Raw genomic sequence first — 24,254 nt, 5'->3', positions numbered from 1 at the left:
CAACACTTACTTCTTTCTCTAACGCAAAGGGACATTTTGAAGCAGCAGTGCTGCAAGGAGAAACGAATCATTGATTTAGAAAAATTGTTGAGCTTCTGCAGTTTGCCAGCCTCCCATCTATTTGCTGAGGAATCCAGGTTCTGGAAAAGCAAAACTGCACTCCTATTTACCAACTACTATTTACCACTCTCAGGGCTTTTGACATTGATTAACACTGAAAGTGACATTTGGTTCTTGTGTTGCTTCTGAATAGACTCGTTTCAACTAAGAAACCAATAAGGAAGCCTTTAGGGGAAAATATTTTTGGGGCATAGTAGTTTGAAGGTGACATGAAACATTCTTTTGTCCAACATTTTGGATCATTATCTGGAATTGAAGCAGTGTGTTTTAGGGGAGAGAGAAGTTGGCATGTCACTAGGGAAGGCAGTCAGCCTCTGAAAGATAATTTAGAAACGTATGCCTAGGGAGGAGACGAGAGAAACCCAGAGGCAACTCACTAAAAAAAACAAAACAAAACAAAAAAGAGGTCAAGGTCTGAAAATGATTATTCAACAGGCAAGTAATTTAAGGTGTCATGATTTGCTGTACAAAAGGATCTGTGGTAAGAAAGGATTCTGTTAGATTTAAATTACATTTGATTTTTAAATTTATAATTTACAAGCAGATTTTCCAGCATGTTAAAAGAAAGCACACCTGTGTACATTTTTTCCCCAAATTTAGCATATCAGCCATATCTTTCCAGTAAACTTCCTGCGTAGAGCAGTTGCCATTACAGATTGGTGGTAAATGAGTTAAGTGATATTTCCATCAGCCTTAAAAGTGCATTTCCTTATAGCTCCTCCCTCAGATTTGGCTCAAAATTAGGCAAGGAGAACTGCTGCTTTCAAAGAGCTCAGGGTGGGCTTTGGTAGGCATCAGAATTACGTAGAGAACGAGGTTAAAAGACAGATTCCTGGGCCTCATCCCCAGGAATTCTGAGTCAGTAAGTCTGCAACAGGGCCTGGGAATCATAGTTATAGCATGCACCCAAGGTAACTCTGATACAGGTGGCTGAGGAGCACACCTTGACGAATCTTGGCTTAGAGAAGATGCCCTCTAGATTGTTGTGTCAAGAGAAGTTGCCCTGCCTTCTGGATCCAGCATATCCTCTGGTTCCAATGCACTCTGTAAGCTCACGCTTGGTGGACAGTTTTGCTGATCGACACTGCTATGCTAGGCAAGCCCATCTGTGGGGCTCAGTGTGACACAACCCTGATTTCTCTTTATTCTGTTAGAACGATTACAGGAAGTTATCTATGCAATGCAAGGATTTTGTGGTGGGCGTGCTGGACCTATGCCGAGACACAGAAGAGGTGGAAGCGATTTTAAATGGTGATGTGAACTTCCAAGTCTGGTCCGACCACCACCGTCCAAGTCTGAGCCGGATCAGACTCGCCATTAAATACGAAGTCAAGAAGGTAAGCTTCCCCACCGCTCCCGGCCTTCCCAACTCCAGGGCTGCTGGCCTGCCTTTGTGTTCATGCTTATTTTCTGTTCCCACAAGAGGACGGTGACAACACTGATTACCCAACTTGCCTCTAGACAGGGAACTTCCAGACCTGCAGGACTGCTCAGAGCTCCTTCCTTCACTCCCAGCCCACCAGGAGAGAGAGATGAATCATGACAGTTACTCCATGAACAGGCTTCAAGCCTGGAGAACAAAAGAGCAGATTTTCAACCTCCAAGCCACTAGCAAGGACAAGATTACAGTGAATGCTCCCATCAGCTAGCAGGCCAATTCCCAAGTTTTCATGAAAAACATATCACTCAGCTCTGTGAACAGCATTTATTGAGCTTTCCCTGTGTGCCTGGGGACTTATGTAGAAAATGTCTTACTGTAGAGGATTTGTAGGATCCATGGTTCTGGGAGGCTCAGAGGAATTTCACTCGCAAGGCTTATGAAACCTTTAATAGGAAGCATGACTAGACTTTCAAAAGAGTTAAGTCCCACCTCCTCAATCAACCTCAAGGTGTCTTTAATGGCCACCAGCACCCAGTAGCCCTCACACCCACAGTGGCTGGTCAGACTGAGTCCCTAAGGAGCAAAATTCAATTATGGTTCCACTTTGGATATACTCTGGATTCTTTAGAATCTGCTCTTACGTTAGATGACCTCATTCATCCTGGTGAAAACTGCAGAGCCGCGAAGATCCATATGCTTAAACACCAATGTGCTTTCCACATACGCAAGGTGGCTGATCAGTCTTTAAGGGTTTGTTTGTTTTTCCAGCTCTTTTACAGGGTGACTACTGGGGGGACTTCCAATGCCCCCAAATTGGCCTCTTGGCATTTCTCCTCTTGTCTGATTATCTTAATTTGTGTGGGATGAACCATCCTTCAACAAACCACATATATCTGTGGTATTCATCTAGAGAGAGCTTCCAAGTTTGATAAAAATCTTCCTGTCCTTTTAATTTTAATAATATACAAAAATTCTAGGAAAAATAGCTTTTATCAAAGACTCTGAGTCCTGAAGATAAAATTGATAAATCATGGGAAAGGTGGCCTTAGATTAATATTCAAAAGCATAGAATTACAGGAGGGGAGGAGTCAGGCTGCAGTTTCAAGTATGTACAATCCTATTTATTTAGTGTAGGGAAACTCACTTTTTAGCTTATCTCAAGAGCTCACTGAGGCGCTTCAGCAAAGCACAGCAATCCCTTCCTAAAGGTGCTGAGATATCCATGGTCTTGGGGTTCAAAGAAACCCTGCAGAAGAGACTGCTTGGTAATGAATGGTAACAAGCCTGAGTTTCTAGCATTTCCTTCCTTCCCCAAGCCACAGTATTCTCCTGCTTCCCAACACAGGGTGAAAGGTGAAGATGTATTTGACACCCCAAAGAAAAGATGATGTTTGGCATTTGCAGATTTACATTCACAGTTTTGGCTATTCACAAGCAATTCCAACAGCCCATGAAAATGCAAGCATTCACCGTTTTTCTGAAACATAAATCCAACTTAGCAACACAGTCACTGAGGGTAAATCACTGAGCAAGTCCAGAGTCTGGCTACCACTTCAGAGCCTATATGTATGTTCCTTCTCATTGTCAACTACCAAGTACAAAATAGCCCTGGTGATGAATGAGAAGAAAAAGTGAAAACACTCTATGAACATGACAGTTTTGGTCAGAATAAAAAGGTTTTGTGAGGGAAATTATTTACTCTAGTGGTATTTGCTAATTAGGAGAATCATAAAGGTCTCAAGAAATACTCATCATGAATGTCAAGTGTCTGCTGCAATCCATAGGTAGGAAGATGATAAATGACCTGCATAAAATGTCAGCCTTGCTCATTTCAAAATCTCCAATAGGTAAATTCTCTCAAACCACATATGCCATCATTCGAGAGCAGACAGACTCATAGTTTTCCTTGACATTTATTCTATCGTGAATTACCAGCGAAAATACATAACATTTTAAAATCTTATTGATATTATAATGAGATTTCATTTTTAATTTATGAACTTTAGAATGCTTGCATGGGCACAGTCTAACCCTGGGTCTTTGAATTATGAAACAACTAGCACCAAGGCTTATTTACACCTGACATATATATGTGTCGTAAGGCTGGAATATAAAACCATAAAAAAATTCCTAAGGCTCTGCCACATATCAAATCAAACCATTAATTCAGTGATTAAAACAAACTAGTTGTTCTTGGCAGTTCCATGAGCTGCTAATAGGTGACCTTAAGAAAAGTTTTTGTGTTCAAATAAATTTAGAGACCTTAAGTTAAGCAGAGTCAAAAAGACTTCTTTGCTTAAAAACATTATAGAACCTTGATCATGCATTGCTACTCTAAAAGAAGAAGGATACAATGTGTATGACTTGACCACAGAACTCCCTTTCTCATGGAGCATCTGGTAAAACTAGTTTTCCATGTAACAGTATTTGGGAAAGTCTAGTATAGAATCATTCTTTATATTTCTGAAATGCATAGATCTGAGTGAAATGGGTGCCACTCTGTGGCTGGTACTGCACCCCAGATCATGTCCTTCATTTGAATGTTTGCCTCTCTCCGGGCATCACCCTCATGTCTGGTCCTCTGGCTGCCTCAGCCATAATGTCAGCCTCCCGTTACATAAAGACAATTACCCCACCATGGCACAAGGGACCACCTGGTAAAGAGGAAGGAATGATGAAGAGGGTGTCAGGAGATTTCTAGCATGATTCTTACATTTAATGACCACATGGTCTTGGATAAGTCTCTGAAGCTCTCTGGGCCTCATTCCCCTTCTGAAAAACAGGCATATCCGCTTTTGCTTCACAGGGTTTCTGTGAACTTTCAAATGAGCTGGTATGAGGGGAAATGCTTTGGAAACTGAAAAGGTCTCTACAGCTCCACAGGGAAGCGTCAGCACTGTCACTGAGTGATGCTATGCTCCCCCTTCCTTGGGACTAGAGGGGTCCTTTTATCCCCAGAGACATTCCCTAGCTTGTCCTTTGTTATCTTCCCAGAGAATGCTGGAAATGTCCCCCTGGGTAAGGACATCGTCCCTATAGCCTAAAACTCCTCCCCCAAAGACCAAAAGGCCTTGTGAGGATACGGCTGCTCTCCATGACTTCTGCCTTAATAGGGTGACTCAGCCTTCCCACCGTGTTTGGAGGGCAGTGTTGGAGAAGTGGCTAAGAAGGTACCCTTAGAGGTTAATCACGGTCCAACCACTTATTAATGGGGTCACTTAAGCAAGTCACTTAGCCTCTCTGTGTCTCACTTCCCTCATCTATAAAGTCTGGTTAATAATGCCTACTTTATTGAATTGTTATAAGAATCAAATGGAATAAAGCACGTGTGCCTCAAATAGCCCCAGGCCTCACCAGCCTGTGGGTATAAATGAGGCAGTGTTAATACACACATTGCACTGGCTTAGAGTCAGTGTTCACATTACTTAAGACATTTCTGTTATCCATCTCAGTCCCCCGCAGCCTTTACAGGCCACAGTCCCTTCAGAAGCCAAGCATGCCTCATGAAGAAGCAAGGATGCTTCTTCCCCATACTGAGTCACAGTTAAGCCCAGAAGCAACTCTACTTTTGCTTCACAGATAAAGAAAACAATCCCTCCAGCTTTGGCCTACAGCCCCAGTATATATACAGGCCTTGGTCTTCTCCCCCAGGGCCAACCTGAGTGACAGACATCTTGCCGACTCCTCCATTTCTAGCTCTGTCTCCAGGGAACATGCATAAATATCCTTCTTAAAGACTCTCCCCTCCCCCTGCACATCAACTCTAAATAAATGCTTGGGGACTCTGAGTCACACCAACTGGGAAGACCTAACCAGTCTGTGATTCATTCAGGTGCAGCTGGCCCAGTCTGCACCCGTAAAGAAAGATCAGTGTCTGGCACATGGTCGTTGCTGAGTGACTGGTTACAGAGACAAGATGCTTAGTGCTCTTTTCAGCTTGTCTAACTGAAGACCCACATCGGGGCCCTTCACTCTCATCCCTTCCTCTCTCTCCTCTTTATCGCTTCTTCATTTCTAGGCTTACAGGGAGGCTATCTCCCTTTCTTTCCCCTGTGTCATCTCTTCCTCCTTCCTGACTTCAGGTCTGCCTTAATGAGGATCAGGTGCATCTCCATTCACTGAAAGAACTTTGTGGGCGTGTGTCCTCCAGGTTCAAAGCGCCAAAGGAGAGTGAGACAGGAGACCCGGAAGGTCCTATTTTCTACAATAGAAGCCTTAACTCCACCTGTAGAGGAGATGGAGGCCCCTCTGGACATAATTAAGCTAAGGTCTGCTACCAAAAAACATGGGAACACATGAATATTTTGTCCAAAATTATATCACTGTCATTGCAGAAAGCAAGTCTATTATTAGGCAATAACACCAATAAGGGTGGTTAGTTTAACCTGACAAGTTGTTTTAGCCACGGCCTGGAAGCCCTACAGTCACTGATCAGCCTGTGGGGGATCCTGAGGAAAGTAAGACACAGTCTTGCCCTCAGAGAGCCATCAGCGTGGCGGGTAAGGTGCGGACAGACAGGCTCTGACCACAGCAGCAACAGCGTCTGCACTTTGCTAGCTGAGCAAAGTAGAGTTCATAGCATTTGCCTCTTTCAGACGCCAGGTGGCCCCCAGTTCTAGCGTCTTGACATGTGGCTTGATTTGGAGGATGCAATCATGGTACCAGCTATCTTTCCTTCCGGCTGATGAGACCCACCCACTCACCTCAAGAAGCAGCACCACTCAGCAGAGCCTTCCAGATCCCAGAATTTCAGAGGCGCCCTTTCCTGACTCTGCCAAGCTCCTGGGTGATTCCTGGACCAGAAAGCTAGTATCACATGAAATAAAGACCTGGGACAGGACCATGGGAGGGGGAAGAATGCAGGCGGAACCCTCACTAGCCCTACTTAGTAACACAGTTCCCTTTTTCTTCACACTGCTGTACTAAGGAAATAATATCCCCTGTGATTTTCATTCACTGGCTGACTCATCATTTAACTAACATTCACTGATGTCTACTACATCACCAGCTCCGTGTTCAGCACTGGAGAGACTGAGAAGACCCAGGCCTTGTCCTTGAGCGGGGTTCATGTAGCACTGGAGAGAGATGTGTGAACAAAGGGTCACAATCCTGTCTGAGCAAGGCAAACAGGAATGGGAAGGGGACAGCATGGGGGTCAGAGGAAGCACTGACCAGCTCAGTCTAGACCTCAGGAAATGATTTTTCCCAGAAGTGGAAATGCTTCCCAGAAGTGGAAATGCTTGAGGTGGGGCTTAAAGGATGAGAGGTTCTGGAAGGGATGGCAATTTAGGTAGAGAGAGGTTAAAGTTAAAAAGCCACAGATATCTTAGTTAGAGTGGCACGTTTATGAAAGGAACATGTTTAGAGGGGCATGTGGCTGAGGCTGTACTATTGTGGGAAAGAAACAAACTGGAAAGTTTGTCAGCAGCAGATCCTTGAGGGGATCATATGCCATGCACAAGGAACTTGGGCTTTATCCTGCCAGCACCATCCAACAGAATTTTCTATGATGATGGAAATGTTCTGTTTTCTACCGTCTAATATGGTAGCCACTAGCCTCATATGGTTAATTAGCACTTGAAATGCGGTTAATGTAATTATGAAACTGAATTCTTCATTTTTTTAATTAATTAAAATTTCAATAGGCACATGTGGCCAGTGGTTACTAAACTGGACAGTATGACTGTATACCCTCATTCATGCATTTAACAAGCTTTCTCTGAGTGACTACAAAGTATGCCGTGCCAATCACTGGGGATGTGGCAGTGAATAAAAATGACGTGATGCGAACCATGGTGGGGAAGGCGGATATTCATCAGAACATCACACCAATACATTGTAATGTTCCAACTGAACTCAGTGTTATGAAACAGAAAAACATGGTATTACAACTTCTAAAGGCAGATATGACCTAACTGGGAAGGTCAATAAAGGCTTCTCGGAAGAACTCATGTTTGCTCTGAGAGAAGTTTACCAGAGGTGGGGAGGACATTTCTGGCAGGAAAAAACATGTTCAAAGCTGTACAAAGGCCCTGTGGTGAGAAGAAATACAGCCTATAAGAGGAACTGAAAGAATGTGAATGTGGCAGAGTCAGAAGGCATGAGGAAGAGTGGGGTGTGGGATGAGTCTAAAGAAGCATACAGGAACCAGACCACGCAGGACCCAGAGGCTGTGGACCACGCTAAAGGATTTTGTTTTTGTTCTTTTTTAAGGAACAGTAGGAAGCCATCGGAGGAGTTTAATCGGGGGTGGTTTTCTCAGCATAGAAAGCCTCTGAGAAAGGCTGAAAGGCAAAAAGGGTGGGTATGGATGCAGTGTAAATGTTGAGCAAAAGGGACAGACTATTAATCAAGGCAGGTGAAGTTATGCTGCGTTAACAAGCAAAACCAAAGCTGTATTGGCTTTTAACAAAAAAAAAAAAAAAAAAAAAGGTTTATTTACTGCTCATCCTATTTCCATCTTGCAACAGAATTCAGAGGAATTCACTCAGGAACCCAGGCTGATAGAAATGCCACCATCTCAAATGTTTCCACCCTGCCAAAGGGAAATCCAGCCCTGGAGAGTCTCACATCAGCAATTAAATGCTTTCACCTGGAAGTGACACACATTGTTTCTGCTTACAACTCACTGTCAACAATTAGTCACATCACCCACCCCACCACAAAAGGGGCCAGGAAGTGCTGAATAATCCTGCCATGTGTTTGAAAGGAGAAAAAAAAATGGAGCTATTTAGTGAATAGCACTAATGACCACCAACAGGAAAAAAAAAGTTGAGGAAATTCATATTAAAAGTATCAATGTCTCTATAAATAGGAAGAAGAATCACCCTCTGAGGTAGAAGGCACCCTGAAAAAAAATTTTTAAAAAGGTTTGGGAAAAATTCTGTGGGAGATGGGAAAGAGAGCTGAACAGTAGACCCAATAGCCCAGCCAATACTAGAGACTGTAAATTCTTTGCAACAGTCTGTGTTCTTAACAAAAATGGGAAATCTCTACAAAAAATGGTAACATACCAGGTCAGTGCCCTCCATGAACCTCAATTCCCTGCTGTGAACTTCATTTCAAGATTCTTTCATAGAGATGGAGCCCAGAAGTGCACAAAATGTGCCCACAGAGAAGAATACGAAGGAGGGAGGGGCAACCTTAGAGGGGAGGGGTGTGGGGGGAACATTCCACCAGCATCACCACCCTGTCTAAAGGTGGGCCAGGGCCTCTAACAACAGCAGAAGTCTGTTTGTTCTTTCCTCCAAAAATCACCATCTTGTGCACATTTTACATTCATGCCATAAGCTGGCCCATTTTTCTACCTGGAAAAACTCCCATAAGAAGAAAACGGAACCTGTTGTGTAGCAATTTATAGTGTCATGGCCAGGAGCATGCCTGCTCACGTTCTCCACTTACTAAATATGTGGCTTTAGTAACCTGTCTCAAGTTACTAAATCTGCTGGCCTGCAGGAGCCCCTTGGATAAGGCAGATGCTACTCCAACCCTCAAAAGCCTCCTGGCCTAAATCTGTGCTAAGAGAGACAATGAGGCCCAGCAGTAGATGCACAACTGGCTGAAACCCCTCACCCTAGTGTGGTGACCTAGAGACGGCAGCTGACCTCTACTGGGGTTCTGTTTCATTTCCTCCGTCTGCAGAGAACACAGGGCCAGCGAGCAAAGGGAATGTGGGGACACTGGGGCTTTCTAGAGGACGCCTGAGAGGCCAATCAGACGCTCACATGCTCTGAGCAGACATTCTCCCACTGTGTTTTCCTGCTGAGGCATCATTTCAACAGATGCTCAGAGTTAAGGAGACCAGAGCTGTCACAAACACAGTCTGGCTGGTCAGGCACTACCCCAAACTGTGCTGCAGGACGCCCAGGAGCTGCCAAACGCTGCTGGAATCCATCGGTATCAAAAGCATCAATCAGTGTCCTCTTTGGGGAGTCCTCTCAGCGCTTTCGTGGCCCCAGCTGGCACAGAAATGACCGACGTCCATTAATCTCTTGGCTCAGAGCGGCTATCTTTTGCCTAGGAAAAGTAGTCTTGTTTTTCTCAAGCAACAATCCTAAGAAGAACTAACGCAAATATGTATGTACCCCGTTTCTGCCTGGAAAAACTCTCAGGAGAAGAAAAATAAACCCTGTTGGGCAGCAGCATACTGTTACAGCTAGAAAACTGACTACATGTGTGCAAATCCCAAGTCCTTCATTTACTAGACAGGTGGCTTTAGATAAGTTATTTCATCTCTGGGGCTCAGTTTTCTTATCTGTACAGTGGGGACAAACAATAGTACCTAATAAATGATAATCAATGTTTATTAACACATAATGTAGCTAGAACACAGTTAGTGCATAATGCTAGCTAATGGAAACTATATGCCATGTTGGTTTCACAAGCAGAAACTACCCTTAAGACAAAACCAGCCTTTTTCAACCTCAGCACTGTTGAGATTTGGGGCCAGATCATTCTTTGCTGTGGGCACTGTTCTGTGCGTTAGAGGATATTTAGCAACATCCCTGGCCTCTACCTACTAGGTGTCAGTAGCACCACCCTCCTCACAAGTTCTGTCAACCAAAAATGTCTCCAAGACACGGTCTCTAATGTCTCCACAGGAAGACATGGAAACAAAATCATTCCCTGTTGAGAATCTCTGGGATAGTTTTCAGGATCTAGGCTATAACCCCTTAACTGTAAACCACTGAGGACAGGGATTGTTCCCCAAGGATGCACTGCATCTGTCTAGACCAAACCCAACGTTAGATCGAAATCAAACTCAATGTATCTCTCTAGAACAAATTAAGTTCTCATACTTAGCTGCATAAAGGAAACCACTTGGGAGCTTTGTAAAAAAAAAATGTCAATACCCTACCCACAGAGCTTCTAATCCAATTCTCCTGGGTGGGAGCCCAGGGACTGTGTTTTTAAAAGGCTCTCTGATGATTCTAAATTTTGTAAAGACTGAGTTCCTGGCAGGTGGGACCTCTCCTCATTCATCTTGGTCTCTGAAGACAGAGAAATAGTACTCACACTACACATCATGTGCAGTCTCCATGGTGAGCAAATGAATAGACAGATGGGTGTAAAATGTGAAGCCACAGGCTTTAATGTACTTCAAACATCTGTAATTCCCCTCATGATCAAAAATCCATACAACAGAATTCAGATGATGTTCCAGGCTGGCCTGAGAGTATGGGGCCATCATCTCCACGCCCTCCATTGCTGACCCGTGTCCCTTTTGGGTTTGTAACTCTGGAAAAGAGCTCTTACTATGCAGAGATGCTGTAACAGTGGTTCTGGCCTGGCAGTCTTAGGGATGGAGGAGAGCCGCCGGTGGCTCCCGGGGTGGCCCCGCACGGCAGGGAGAGGCAATGGGGCCGCTGTCCTCCACAGGGGAGCTCAGCTCACTGAGTGGTCCACAGTGGGTCTCAGGAGTGCTCCTCCACTCACTGGCCTGAGTTGCTGACCCGCCCCCCCCCCATCCTGGCTCAGCTTTAAGAGGGAAAAGCAGAGCGCCTGATGCCTCCCTCTCTGCCCTTCCTCAGGCCTGCTGTTGAATCATCTGACACAATTTTCTCTAAAGAGCAAATACTACTGCACATTTGCAAAAGAGATTTCACTTCCTCAAAGTCCGCACAACCAGACAAAACAACTACTGCCTTTTTGGTTATTCTGCTGCCTTCTGTTCAGCAATTTGAATATATAAATATTTGCATGGAAGGATAATCCTTTAAAGCATTTTTCTTCTCGGTTATCATGTTTCCTAAGCTGTGCAGCCTTAGCTTACCTATCCTTATATCTATCATGTGCTGCATTTGTTAAGGTATTCAGAGGCTGATTATTATTACATTCTGAGTTAGGGACTAACAAGAAGAGAGGAATTTGAGGAGCATTCAAGGAAGGAACATAAATCGCCACTGCCTCCAAGAAACAGATGCAAACCAAATGCATTTACTAGCCCAAAGTGGAAAGAACAAGAGTCATTTTCAAATTGTCACTTTTATCCCAGAGTCAAACAGATCTTAAAAATTATAGTCCCCCCAGCCCAAGGACCTGTAACTAACTCCAGCAATTAAGCTAAAGACCAACTACCCATTTCCATCTCATTATTTCTGTACTAAATGCTCATATATGGATCCAGAGTCTTAAGAAGCATTTGATCTTTTATATATTCCTCCCATTATGTACCATAATGCATTATTCTTTTATTAACATTCATCTGCCTAAGGTCACCTGCAAATTTCTTGATGGAAGGGGAGTCTTGTAAGTATCACTGTGGATGAAAATCTTTGCTTAATAGAGATGCTTTAATTTATATAATCCAAGCCATAGTCCTGTCTTGCCTGGATTACTACAGTAGCCTCCAACTGATCCATCTGCCTCTGACCTCACCCTCCCCTCCTCCTCACCAACACGCACAAGCAACAGTCAGAGAACTTTTTGAAATAGTCAGATCACATCAGCCCCCCACTTAAATCTTCCATCTAAAAGTGAACAAGAAAGGCACAGTCCCTGACTCCAGGGCGTTCTGAGTCTAACGATCATCACTTCCAGAAGCAGAGCTGGAGACAAGGGTCCCTGTGCAAGTGAGTGAGAAGCCTGCAATGAAGGGGCAGAAGCAGGATGAGGCAGGGGAAGCTAAGCTAAGGCGTGGGTTCAGTGAAGCCCCACTGAGTAGCCCTGCAGACGTGTTGCCCTGTGACTCCCTCCCTCATCAGCCACTCTCTATCCCAGTGCCCTCTTCTGTAGCAAATATCATTTGTCATTTGTTTACTTGTTTATTGTCTATTTCCCTCAACACAGTAAGCTCTGTGGTGGCAGCTCACCAGTGTATTCCTAGCCTAGAGAGGACCCAGGCAAGCAGAAGATACTCAAAAATATTTACTGAATAAATGAATGACTGAGTGAATGAATGCACCATACCTGAGTTTTCTTCCAGTTTTCATTTTTCTCAAATACAACAAAATCCCACGTTCAAGGTGAGATGCATTCCTAAAAGCTGTTGAGGAAATTCAGGGTTCTCTTGAGAAACAAAATGAGATAAATAGGAAATGAGTCCATGATGAGCTACTAGACATTAGGCATTGTTTGTCTCGTTCTTAAAGCCCTACAACTACTGGCACAGAGTCCATGGAAACTCAGATCATGACTAATAGCCTTATTTTATTTAAAAATAAAAGGAAAGGTCATTTAAATACAAAATACCATTGTTTGATTGATAAAATCAGTAGCAATTTGGCCAGCAAGTTGCATCCTGAATAAATTACAAATCAATTAATCTTTTTATATGTATTACTCCATAATAAAACCATTGGATATATCATCATCTGACTGCTTTGCTTGCTTCCCCTCTGATAGGTGTTAGCTCTTCCTGAACAGGCAGACTTGCAAGCTTGAAGGAGGGAATAATCATGTGACACCTATTATCAGCTAAATCTGTAGATATTCAAAGACCTAGCCCTTAGAAGATGTGGCACATATATACAATGGAATATTACTCAGCCATAAAAAGGAACGAAACTGGGTCATTTGTAGAGATGTGGATGCATCTAGAGACTGTCATACAGAGTGAAGTAAGTCAGAAAGAGAAAAACTAATATCGTATATTAACGCATATATGTGGCACCTAGAAAAATGGTACAGATGAACCAGTTTGCAGGGCAGAAATAGACACAGATGTAAAGAACAAACGTATGGACACCAAGCGGGGAAAGTGGCGGGAGGGAGGTGTGATGAATTGGGAGATTCGGATTGACATATATACACTAATATGTATAAAATGGATAACTAATAAGAACCTGCTATAAAAAAAATTTTTTTTAATAAATAAATAAAATAAAAGACCTAGCCCCTGCCATCAGAAGCTTACATCCTAAAGGGCTACACACTTCTGACTCCAGCCCTTTGTCTAACAAGGAAAGGAAAGATTAATTTAGACAAAAAATGATGTGGGAAACCCTCAGAGAGGCAGAATAGGTAGCTTCTGAGTCAGACCTTGAAAGGTGGGTCAGAGCTCCAAAGAAAAGGGGATTCCAGATGGAGAAAACAGTGGGACAAAGCGCAAAGCTAAGCTGTGATACTGTTTGGAGAATCAGAGGTGGTCAGGGTAAGGAGACATGGGAAGAAAGGCTGGGGTGAAGGGGACAAAAATGAGCGGGGGGGCGGGGGGGCGTTGTTTAGGAGACTGGGCTTGAAGGAAATACGACCTGCTGGGGAAGCAGGGCCAGCTCTGATGGGCTGTGAAGAAGCCGTGCTGAAGTGTTCCGCCTTCATTCCGTAACAGAAAGGGAATCCTTGAGTTGTCTTTGCAGTTTACCTTGATAATTTTACTTATTGTACAAATAGCATTTTAACAATAAGAAAAATCTTTGAAAGGAAAGGAATAGACTACATTCATATGCCCCATATATCAGTTGCTTTCATTTGTTTAACATTCTTCCCATTCTTTCCCATAGTAGGCATGTATTTATAATACATACTTAGAGGGTAAATAATTTTGTGGTTGGATTTACCAAGCATTAGAAAGTAAACAGTTTCCTATAATTATCATGTTTATGTCAGCATAACATTGATGTACCATTGTTTATATCTTCTCTACTGGTAAACATTCATTTTTTTTTTTAACATCTTTATTGGAGTATAAATGCTTTACAATGGTGTGTTAGTTTCTGCTTTATAACAAAGTGAATCAGCTATACATATACATATATCCCCATATCTCCTCCCTCTTGCGTCCCCCTCCCACCCTCCCTATCCCACCCCTCTAGGTGGTCACAAAGCACCGAGCTGATGTCCCTGTGCTATGTGGCTGCTTCCCACTAGCTATACGTTCACTTTTTATTATTTATATTTTACTATCATCTCCATACATATCGCTTTCTTTCCTTCTTTTCTGTTATTTCCTAAAATTGGATTTCTGACAGTGAGGCTACCGGGTCAAAGGACATAAATATTTGTGAAACACACTGCCAAATTATTTTCCCAAAGGGCTATACTATTTCTCAATGTCAACAGTATTATACAACGAAACTGGTTTCATCAATGCTTTGCAAGCATGAAGTATTACTAGGATTTTTTCCTCTAATTTAAGAGATGTAAAATACTATCTTACGCAAATTTTAAAATTCATTCCCCTGGTCACTAGGCAGATGAGCATTTCCTATGTGAATTCCCCCTGCCCACAGCCACTCACTACACCACACCACCAAAATCCTTTAGCATTTCCATACTGGACCCTTGATCTTTTCCATGTTGACGTGTATGACTCTTGTGCAATACAGAACCTTTTACACATGTGTGGCCAAGTCAATGGTATGTCAGAACTGTAGGTAGCAAAGTGTGATGGTGTATACGAGAACGGGGACTACCTAAGATGCTTTTAGAGGGGTCCGGGGGAGGTGATGACGGCCTAAATAAAGTAACGTGGTAGCTATGACCAAGAAAGGAAGGAATCTGTGTAACTGCTCTTTTGGAGGTAAAAAACAGAACTTTGTAACCCAGGGCACAAGTTCAACTTAGAAGCTTCTGTGGGAGTCTGGCCTACCAGAGGATAAATTGCTTTACTCAGATTCTAAGTTGCCCTAACAGAGATTTCATTTAGGTGAGGGATGAAATTGGAGGCTATTTAGGAGCTTGGAGGACTTTGCAGTAGGACGGGGTACCTCAGAGCCCTGGGCCCACATGGATGGGGGGAAGGACTGGGCAGAGGACAGGGAAAAAAGAATCAGGACCCAGAAGACAAGGAGAGAAGATGCTCATGAAGAAGGCACGTAGAGTCGCTCTCTCGCATTGAGTGCCAGTCCTATTCCCACTCATCATTTGCAGGCTGCAAACTCATAGCAGCCTCAGTCATGTTTTCCCCATTTAAATGATGAAGGAACCAAGGCCCAGAGAAGGAGAGTAAGTCACTGAAAATTAGGCAGCTGGTAAGAAGCAGGCAGGGACTTCAACTTACATGCCTGGTCCCAAAGCCTCTGTTCTTAACTACCACACTGTGCTGAGGCCGACAGGGCTAAGATCAGCTCTCTCTGCCTAGGAGGCTGCCAGTGGGATCCCCAAAGGGGAAGAGTGGGGAGCACTCTTAAACCTTAAAAGAAATTTTGTAATGTTTGCTAATTTGGAAGCTGCTTTCAGTGACCATCAGGCTGGAATTTAGTAAAATTAAGACCCATTAGGGAGGATTTATAAAAACAAAATTCCAACAACCAAATCCATTAGCACTAGTTACAGATCCTTAGCTGATAACAGACCACTGCCCAGTGAAAACCGACAGGGTGGGGGACATATACATTACATATACATATACTTATATGCAGTGTTCTATTATAATTGTATATTCGTAAACAGTGTACACATACCCTAAAGGTTCTTTACGTGGTTGTTAAAGACTTCTTCCTGAAATAATTGACTCCCTTCCAGATAATCAAAGAATGAATGTTTCTACTGAAAAACACACCTTTCCACATGATGTGGAAAAAACATTCTGTGTGGCGCAGTGGTTAGAATCATGAGCTGTGGAGGGAGACAGCCTGGGGTCACCCTGGCAAACCACTGAACCTTGCTTTTCCTTCATCTCTAAAGTACGCGTAATAATACTTGCCTTATAAGGTTCCAGTACATAGTAAGTACTGTATAAATGTGGGCTAGTAGCACATTACAAATGTTATCTTTCAGGAGTTATTCTGATCTGTATCAGGTACTAGTAGTTAGGGAGCTGGCTACGTAATACCTGGTTGGCAGACAAGGCACAGCTCACTCCAAGTTGTTATACTCTATTACTAGAAAACAAATTATCTACTTATAACCATAATCTGTTCTGTCAGAATTATTGTACTATATTACTAAAATTTTACATACAGTATTATACAAGTATATACAATATTAAGTTATGTAATTAGTGAAGAAACAAGTATAACCAGTATGAATTTGCTTCATGACTCTCAGGGGTAAGAAATCTCACATCTTAACTGCTACTTGGTATAGAAGAAACTCTGGAGTGAGAGTTCCTGGGTGGTTCACATCCTGGCTGTGTGATCTTAGACAAGTCACTTAGCCTGTCTATGCCTCAGTTTCCTCATTTGAAAAAAAAAAAGAAAGTTAATCATCGTATCTATCTCATAGGATTATTGTGAGGATTAAATTAATCACTTAAAAAATGTCTGGTGCATCATAAATGCTCAATAAATGTTGGCTCTTATCATTTTTAAATTTTTCTAAATCATGTCAAATCTAACCCACTGTCTCCTACACCCAGGTTGCCAGGAAATCCTGCCTCAGTCAGTCTAGGGCATCCTCCTCTGTGTCATATCACAGTCCTGAAGACTCACCTGTATACCCAAAGAGGGCTCTTAGCCTGTGCCCTTCTCTTTGTGGATACCTGATACCCCTAAGACGCACTGATCACCTCCATCTGTCCACAAGCTGTGGCTCCATCTTATTCATTCAACAGTTTGTTTTTTGAGCACTGTATCCCAGATACTATAGCAGGTGCTGGGAATATAATAATAAAAAAAACAGACAAGAATCCCTGCCCTCATGGAGCTGCCAGTGAAGTAAGATCTCTAGGTCCGACTGGTGCCGGGACCGTCTCCTGAACTTCCATTAAAAAAGCCTCTTGGCCACTGTCAATACTAGCACTCCGAAATTACCCCTCTTGGGGGTCCTTCTACCTCCAGAGCAGAGAGTTCAAGTAGAATCTGATGCCTACACCCCACAGAGAACTCCCAAAGCCCACTCCCCTCTCCTAGTCTCAGGAAGTATCTCTCCACCACCAGGTACCCTCCTCCCCTCTAGCCCTTCCCCTTCACTGGGGCTTGCTCCAAAAAAAAGGCCAGCATATGGTCTTCAAAGCCATCCCTAAAGCCCCCAGAAACTGTGAATTTCCTCCTGAGCTAGGACCCCTTGGTTCACTAGAGCCCTCCTGGCCACCTCCTCTGGAGGTAGAAGGCAAAACGCCACTCATTCTCCCGTGATGAGCCTTCAGGCAAGAAAACAAGACAGGCTCGATTCTCCCAGGCAGGTTATATAGACACCCAGTGATACAGAGGGGGTCAAGGGAGAAGGCATTTATGATTCAGCAGGCGGTAGGCTGCACCTGGACTACAGAGCTGTCAGAGGGAAGGAAGACACAGAGCAGACTCGCAGATCTGACAATCAGAAGAGATTTTGAGAAATCCAGTGCAGCAGGTTTCAGGAGCCAGGCTTCAGACTGTCAGGGAGCCATAGGGAAGATCAGGAACACAGGTGAGAGCCCAGCTGTGATTAGGAGAGAGGCTTCTTCCTCAGAGAAGGGAGAGGAGCAGGGATGAGCATCAAGGCAGAGAAGAGGTGAGGACCGAGGAGAGAGCGCCTGTCCAACACTCAGTGACCTGAGGATGAGGGTGCAAGAATGATGGTGGATTCTGTAACCTCCCCTCCCCCATCTCCCCAAGAACAAGGAAGAGACATTATCTGGCCAGGAAGGATGGATTTCTGCTAAGAACTGAGCCTCCTTCAGCTGGACAAGAGGCCAGACTAATAGTGCCCACTATGCTTAGACAAACATCACATTTCTTCCCATGTCTATCAGACTTTTGATAATCTAGTTCTTGCCTACTTCACATCCTGCCACTCTCCTCTTTGTTCATTTTGATCCAGCCCACTGGCAGCCTCATTCTTCCTGAAACACACCAAAGCCTTCCTTGACCACCCTGACCAAACAGAGGTCTTCGCTCTGCTTACCACTCTGTCCCTTCCTGTCCTTTTACCCAGGTCACCTGGCTTCCATTCTAGATTCTCAGACCTTAGGGTAGTGTCTTTGCTATACATTTGACATTACAGTGACTAGAAGCTATCCAAATTTGGTATGGAAAAAATGTAAAAAGTATTCTGCATAGCTCCAGATGGCTTTGTAAATTAAATTAAACCCATAACTGGCCCAGGAACTTTCCCCATTATTGATCATTAACATTTAAAGAGATTGCAAAGTGAATCCTGGATATTGCCATAAATTATCATTGTCTACTAGGCAGGTTCCATGAATCAGGTGGCCCTGGAGCCTTTTGAGACTGTCTGATGATGTAATTTAAATGACGTTGTTTTGCTCTTTGGTAAATGAGAGGACAGCAGGGGCGTAAGTGGGGGTAAATGTGTGTGCACATACAATCTACGCTTTGGGCATCTGGTCCATATATCTAAAAATGAAAGTCTATTACAACTCTCTCTAGCTCCCCAGGTACCTGCTTTTCCAAGTCATATTTAGTTTCCATCTTAGCATGAGGCAAGACCCCTTCAGGGGCTCCCATTTCCCATCACTCCCCAATGGTCCATTCACCCTGAGATACCTACACCTCTCCTGACACACCAGGCTCCAAGGCATCACTAATAATAACAACAACAATAATTTATAAGTGCCTAATCTGTCCCCTTCACCATGTGAAGTGTTTTGAATGCATTCATCCCATGTAAACCATCAGTACTGCCATCCCCATTTACATATGAAACAGATTCAGCTCAGAGGCAGAGGTGAGATTTAAATCAAGATCTATCTAACTCCTGAGCCCAAACTCTTTGCAACTGCTTCTCTTCAACATGCCCTTCCTGACTCTCTCAGTGGCCTGGTTATAGCCTTCATGGCTCAGCTCAAGAATCTTTCTTCCAGGAAGCCTTTTCTCACTATCCCTCCATATCCCCTCTTGGGCTGGGTGCCTCTTCTCTGCTATATCATGGCATGCACGGCTAACCCCTGTTATGGCACTGATTGAGCTACACTGAATTTGCCTGCTTACCTGTCTGTTTCCCTAAGTAGACTTTGAGGGTCATGAGAGCAATACTGAGAGACATTATTTGCAAATTTTGTGTTTCTGCTATCTGGCTCAGTAGGTATTTTCTGGATGGATGGATGGATGGATGGATGGACGGATGGATGAACATAAATTTATGTATACATAGGTGTAACCTTAAATATATCACGATAACTTATGAGACTCAGTTTCCACTTCTAAAGAATATGAACATGCTTAAAGAGAGATTTTATTTGCCAGAGGTTGATAAAAACCAGCATTCAAAGTATGACCAAAATTAACTCAACCTATCAAGAAATTTTCTGTATATATATATCACTAGCCCCTGAATGACAAAGGAGACGACTGTCTCTTCAAATACCAAACACATTGTCAAGGGGACCTTTGCACTGGTTGCTGAATATTCATACCCCTCATTTGACATCTAAGAACACAGAGCCAGCGGTCACCTGCCTGACCAGAATGTGCCTTCACCAGAAATAAACGCTGCATGTTTCCCAGTGGTTGGGGTGTGATGGATTTCCACATTTCCGAGAGAAGTGAAAGGACCAACTGAGGATGTTCAGGCTGGAAGCCTTGGGTGACAGCAGGCACCAAGAGAAAAGAAACCAGCATTTACTAATTATCTAGCTAAGGTATGTGCCCGGCTTTTTGTCTATGTACCAATGTCCTTTAAAGTATCAGAGGACAGAAAGAAGCAGTAGTGACATACGGGATTAGGAGACACCCTTTAAAAGTTCTCTGTGTGCTCTAGATGGGAACAATTACGGTGGTTTTTGGGGAGGGGTGCTCATAACAGACACACCCTATTGTCTGCACAGGGCCAAGAGCCACATGGAAGAGCACTTGAACACTGTCTACACGGGACTTGACTTTGTTGGTCAGGTCGGTGCCAGAAGGTGGAAGAGCAGGAAATAAGGTTAATTTTTAAGGAAGGTTTGAGAGAAAAATTCCTAGAAGAGAGGAGAAGTCTGGCCAAGACCTGAGTGTGAGAGATAAGCAGGGGTTCTGGGCTCAGCAGACAGTGGTCCTCAGATCGTCCCTGGCCTCCCCACAAGCCAAGATGAGCTGTGTGTAGGGACCTAAGAGTACTGGCTCAGGATAACACCTCTCTCCATCCAGCTTTCGGGAGGCTAACTCATACAGCCAAATGGAGGTAAAATGAAATATGACAAGTGATCCTCCACTTAGGATCTCAGAAGCAGAATCAGGCAGGCCTGAACCCTGAGAAGGAGAAACTGTGGGACAACGGAAGGTATTACTTCACCCTAGGCATCACTTCCAGAGACTGTTGGGGTGCTGCCCTCCAGAAAAGATGAGCATGAGAGGAGACAGCCATTTCTAGGGTAAACAGATGGAGATCTGGAGACAGGCATGATGGAGAGCAAGTGGTCATCTCTGCCAAGGAAGCAGATGCCCCATCTGCCAAGGAGACATTCAAAGTCCTGAGGAATTCAGCACCCACCACCAGGTGGGAGCCCATCAGCCCAGAGGCAGAACTACAGGAGAAAGTCAGCCCCTGAGAGCAGAGCAGAGAGCAGAAGGATGGACACACTCTTCAGAGGCAGGGACCAGCCAGGAGGCTTCAGTGCAAGCAGAACAGGAGATCAGACAGCTGATGGTGGGGCAGCCAGAGCAGGGCTACAGAGGCCCAGGAACAGCTGTGCCTGTGCACTGGACCAGCCGCCGAGGAACAGTTCAGAAAACATTTAGTGACGGGTAAGGTGACTTGTGTAGGATACTTGAATCAAGCAGAAATATATAGGAAGAGGCAATCATAAAAAAAAATCCCTGCCATCTAGCTTGAAAGGGCTACGAACCATCAAGATCTGGGAATTAACAAGCTTCCCAAAGGTAGAGGCCTTGACCATCTTGCTCACTGCTGTGTCCTCTGTGTCTGAAAATGCTTGGTGCATAGTATCAACTGGCACTTACTATCTGTCTGGTGGATGGATGCAAGCATGCCTACCAATGGGGCTAGGTTTGTGCTCATCAGCTGCCAATATCTGGAACATCTGGGTCACAAACATGCTATTTCTAATTCTCGAACCAATGGTTATGCCATTATTTCAGCATTTCTCATTATCATCAAAATACTGGTAATACTAACATTCTTTAAGTGTTGAGAATTCAAAATTTTAAATTTAAAAAAGTGACACAAAATCCTAAGCATGTTTCAAATTTAAAACTATATAGAAATAAAAACATCAAGTAAAATGAAAACATGGGCAAAATACATGTTACACATACATCAACAATATATTTATAGGAGAGAAATTAATTTTAAGTGTTATTTTTAAATAATTACATAAGAGTAAAACGTAAAGTGTGATTTTAAAAAGTAAAGTGGGGGCTTCCCTGGTGGCGCAGTGGTTGAGAATCTGCCTGCCAGTGCAGGGGACACGGGTTCGAGCCCTGGTCTGGGAAGATCCCACATGCCACGGAGTAACTGGGCCCGTGAGCCACAAGTACTGAGCCTGCGTGTCTGGAGCCTGTGCTCCGCAACAAGAGAGGCCGCGACAGTGAGAGGCCTGCGCACCGCGATGAAGAGTGGCCCCCGCTCGCCGCAACTAGAGAAAGCCCTCTCACAGAAACGAAGACCCAACACAGCCAAAAATAAATAAATAAATAAATAAATAAAATGGGGGAAAAAAAAGACAGTGAAAGAGAGAGAAATTCTTACAAAATTCGTTCAGGGGCTGTGATAAAAAAAAAAAAAAAAGTAAAGTGTATCAAATAAATCACTGCTGAGTTATATGCACATTACTCTACAAGAGAAACCTGGAAATTTGGGAATCATAATAGAAAGTTATAGGTAAACTCAAGACAGTTCCCTCTGATTCTTTCATCTGCAACTGATCTAATATTTCATTCTATAATTGGAGAAAATCTTCTGGAAAAATGTATGACTACTTCACCCTACCACTTAGCACTAGCTCCATCAACCTAGGACTACAATTTTTTATTGGCTGGAAGCTGTGTTTTATAGTTCAAGAAAGCATTTCTGGTCTTTGTCTTCTTTTGTTTAATTAAGTATATAAATGTTGATTTCCTGTGTCAATATCAATACCTTTGGATGTATGTTCTCCTAGTTGATGAAGTCTTTGAACTTGAGTTAGAATTGTTCTTGCAAGAAAATTTTGCTGTTATTGATAATCAAATTTCTTTCTCTACTTAAGAATCATAAAAAATATATAGATGAATACTCTGTGACATACTTTTGAATGACTAAAAATTTTAATGCATGACATAACTCTTTGGACAGGGCTTAAGATAAAAATGATTTACATTTCTGACTTTTATTACAGAAATATTATATCGACAACAACAACAACAAAACAGTATTGTGGCACTTGTAAACTGAACCATAAACCAAAAACTGGAAGTGCATTTTCTGAACCCTTGAAACCTCCTTTGAGTTAGTCATGCTTATGGTCATTTTATAAATGGAGAAACTGAGGCCTGAAAACTTAAGCTACCCTGTCCCTTAACAGTCAGTGGTAAAGCCAAGACTGGCAGCCAGGTGGGCTGACTCCAGACCCTGTGCATGTTCTACGACCTTGCACCTAAGGGACAAGAGTTACGGATCCAACTTGGGAATATTATCAAGATCTCAGGCTCAAAGAATTATCTGAAACTACAGCTCTTCCTAGTAAAATGTCAGCATCAGGAGGGATTTGGCAAGAGGTCGGAGATCCTAAAAAGATCCTTTAGCAAAGCGGGTTTTTGGCTGGAGTCTGTATGTTTCAAGACTGTAAATCAGGGCTTAGGTGACCTCCACATTAACCTGGTTCCTAGCAAAGTGCTGACCAGGCAGTTGAGCCACAGCTGAATCAGTTGTTGCCACTCTTGTCTGTATGCAGGACAGAGAGCCCAGGATTTCATCTTTAGCATGATGACTCGCTCCTTTTAGGAAGATGAGGTTGTCGAGGAAACTGGCTTCAAGCCTTTCCCCTTGCGTATTCCTGATTTTTATCTCTACTGGGCCTTGGCTGGCCCACAGGCAGAAGCACAGAGATGAGAGTTCTAACAACAACTTGAATCGGGAGGTCCCCTGGCTTCTGTAAGCTTGGAGAAATCACTGTGGTTCCTCATGCTTTGGTGTGTCTGCCTGATTTAAAATCTACCTTGTGGAAATACAGGATAATAGTTCAAAATGGCTTCAAGTCCATACCCTGTTATATCACCTTCATGTTTATAGGCAAGTTACTTAATTTCTCTGTGTCTCATACTCCCATATTTAAAATAGGGATATAACAATATCTATCTCAAGGAATTGATATAAGGGTTAAATAACACCGATTGTTAAGCAAAGAGCCTGACACAGAATAGATAATCAATAGACATTAGCTATTCTTCATAATGATAATAGTTATTACTATTTTTAGTATATAAATATTTTCCGGATTGATGTCAGTTTGGTAATGCCATAGAGAAATTAAACAACCCTCATTCAATCCAAAAGAGAATCCTCAAACCCTATTTCAGCCTCCCATTTCAAACTTCTCCTGCACAAGAAGACAAGAGCCTGGTTTAGTTTTCATCATCTCTCCCTGTCTGCCCTCTACTAAAGATGTGAAGACAGTTAAATGTTCATCAGACCCTGAGAGTAAGAGAGGATGTGTTATATTTAGAAATCATTCTGGGAATATGAGTCACAGAGAAAATGATGGAGCAGATCTTAGAGGCTTCGGAAGAGTACAATTTATCACTCAAAATATGTTTACTGAGTACCTACTACGTGCAAAACATAAGGCTGCACACTTCTGGGGAAACAAAGACAGTTGGTTCCCTCAAAGAGCTTAAAAATAGCAGAAGAGATCAGATGTAAACACAATAATACAGCTATTCACAGCTTGACCCATGACCTGTACAACAAGACCCAGAAGAGTCCAAGGTATCTCAGGGGGCTGAAGGACTTGGTAGGACTTGAAAGTAAAGAGAAACTTGGATGTTGAAGGTTGGTTAGGAACTGAACCAGAGAGAAG

At 43.2% G+C, this 24,254-nt stretch overlaps 1 protein-coding gene across 1 annotated transcript in view; it reads left to right on the top strand.

The window, feature by feature from the left end:
- LOC309623132 (short transient receptor potential channel 7-like) overlaps window positions 1–24,129 on the top strand; it is a 56,430-nt gene extending 32,301 nt beyond the window's left edge. The window contains exon 2 of the mRNA XM_082379680.1: window positions 1,275–24,129. Coding sequence (XP_082235806.1) covers window positions 1,275–1,553 — 279 coding nt within the window. The 3' untranslated portion in view covers window positions 1,554–24,129. The remainder of the gene's footprint in view (window positions 1–1,274) is intronic.
- The last annotated feature ends 125 nt before the right edge of the window (window positions 24,130–24,254 follow it).

This window comes from Balaenoptera borealis (genome assembly GCF_965194805.1).
Source record: "Balaenoptera borealis genome assembly, chromosome: 2".
Taxonomy (NCBI): Eukaryota; Metazoa; Chordata; class Mammalia; order Artiodactyla; family Balaenopteridae; genus Balaenoptera; species Balaenoptera borealis.
This window is presented reverse-complemented; position numbering and strand designations above follow the sequence as displayed.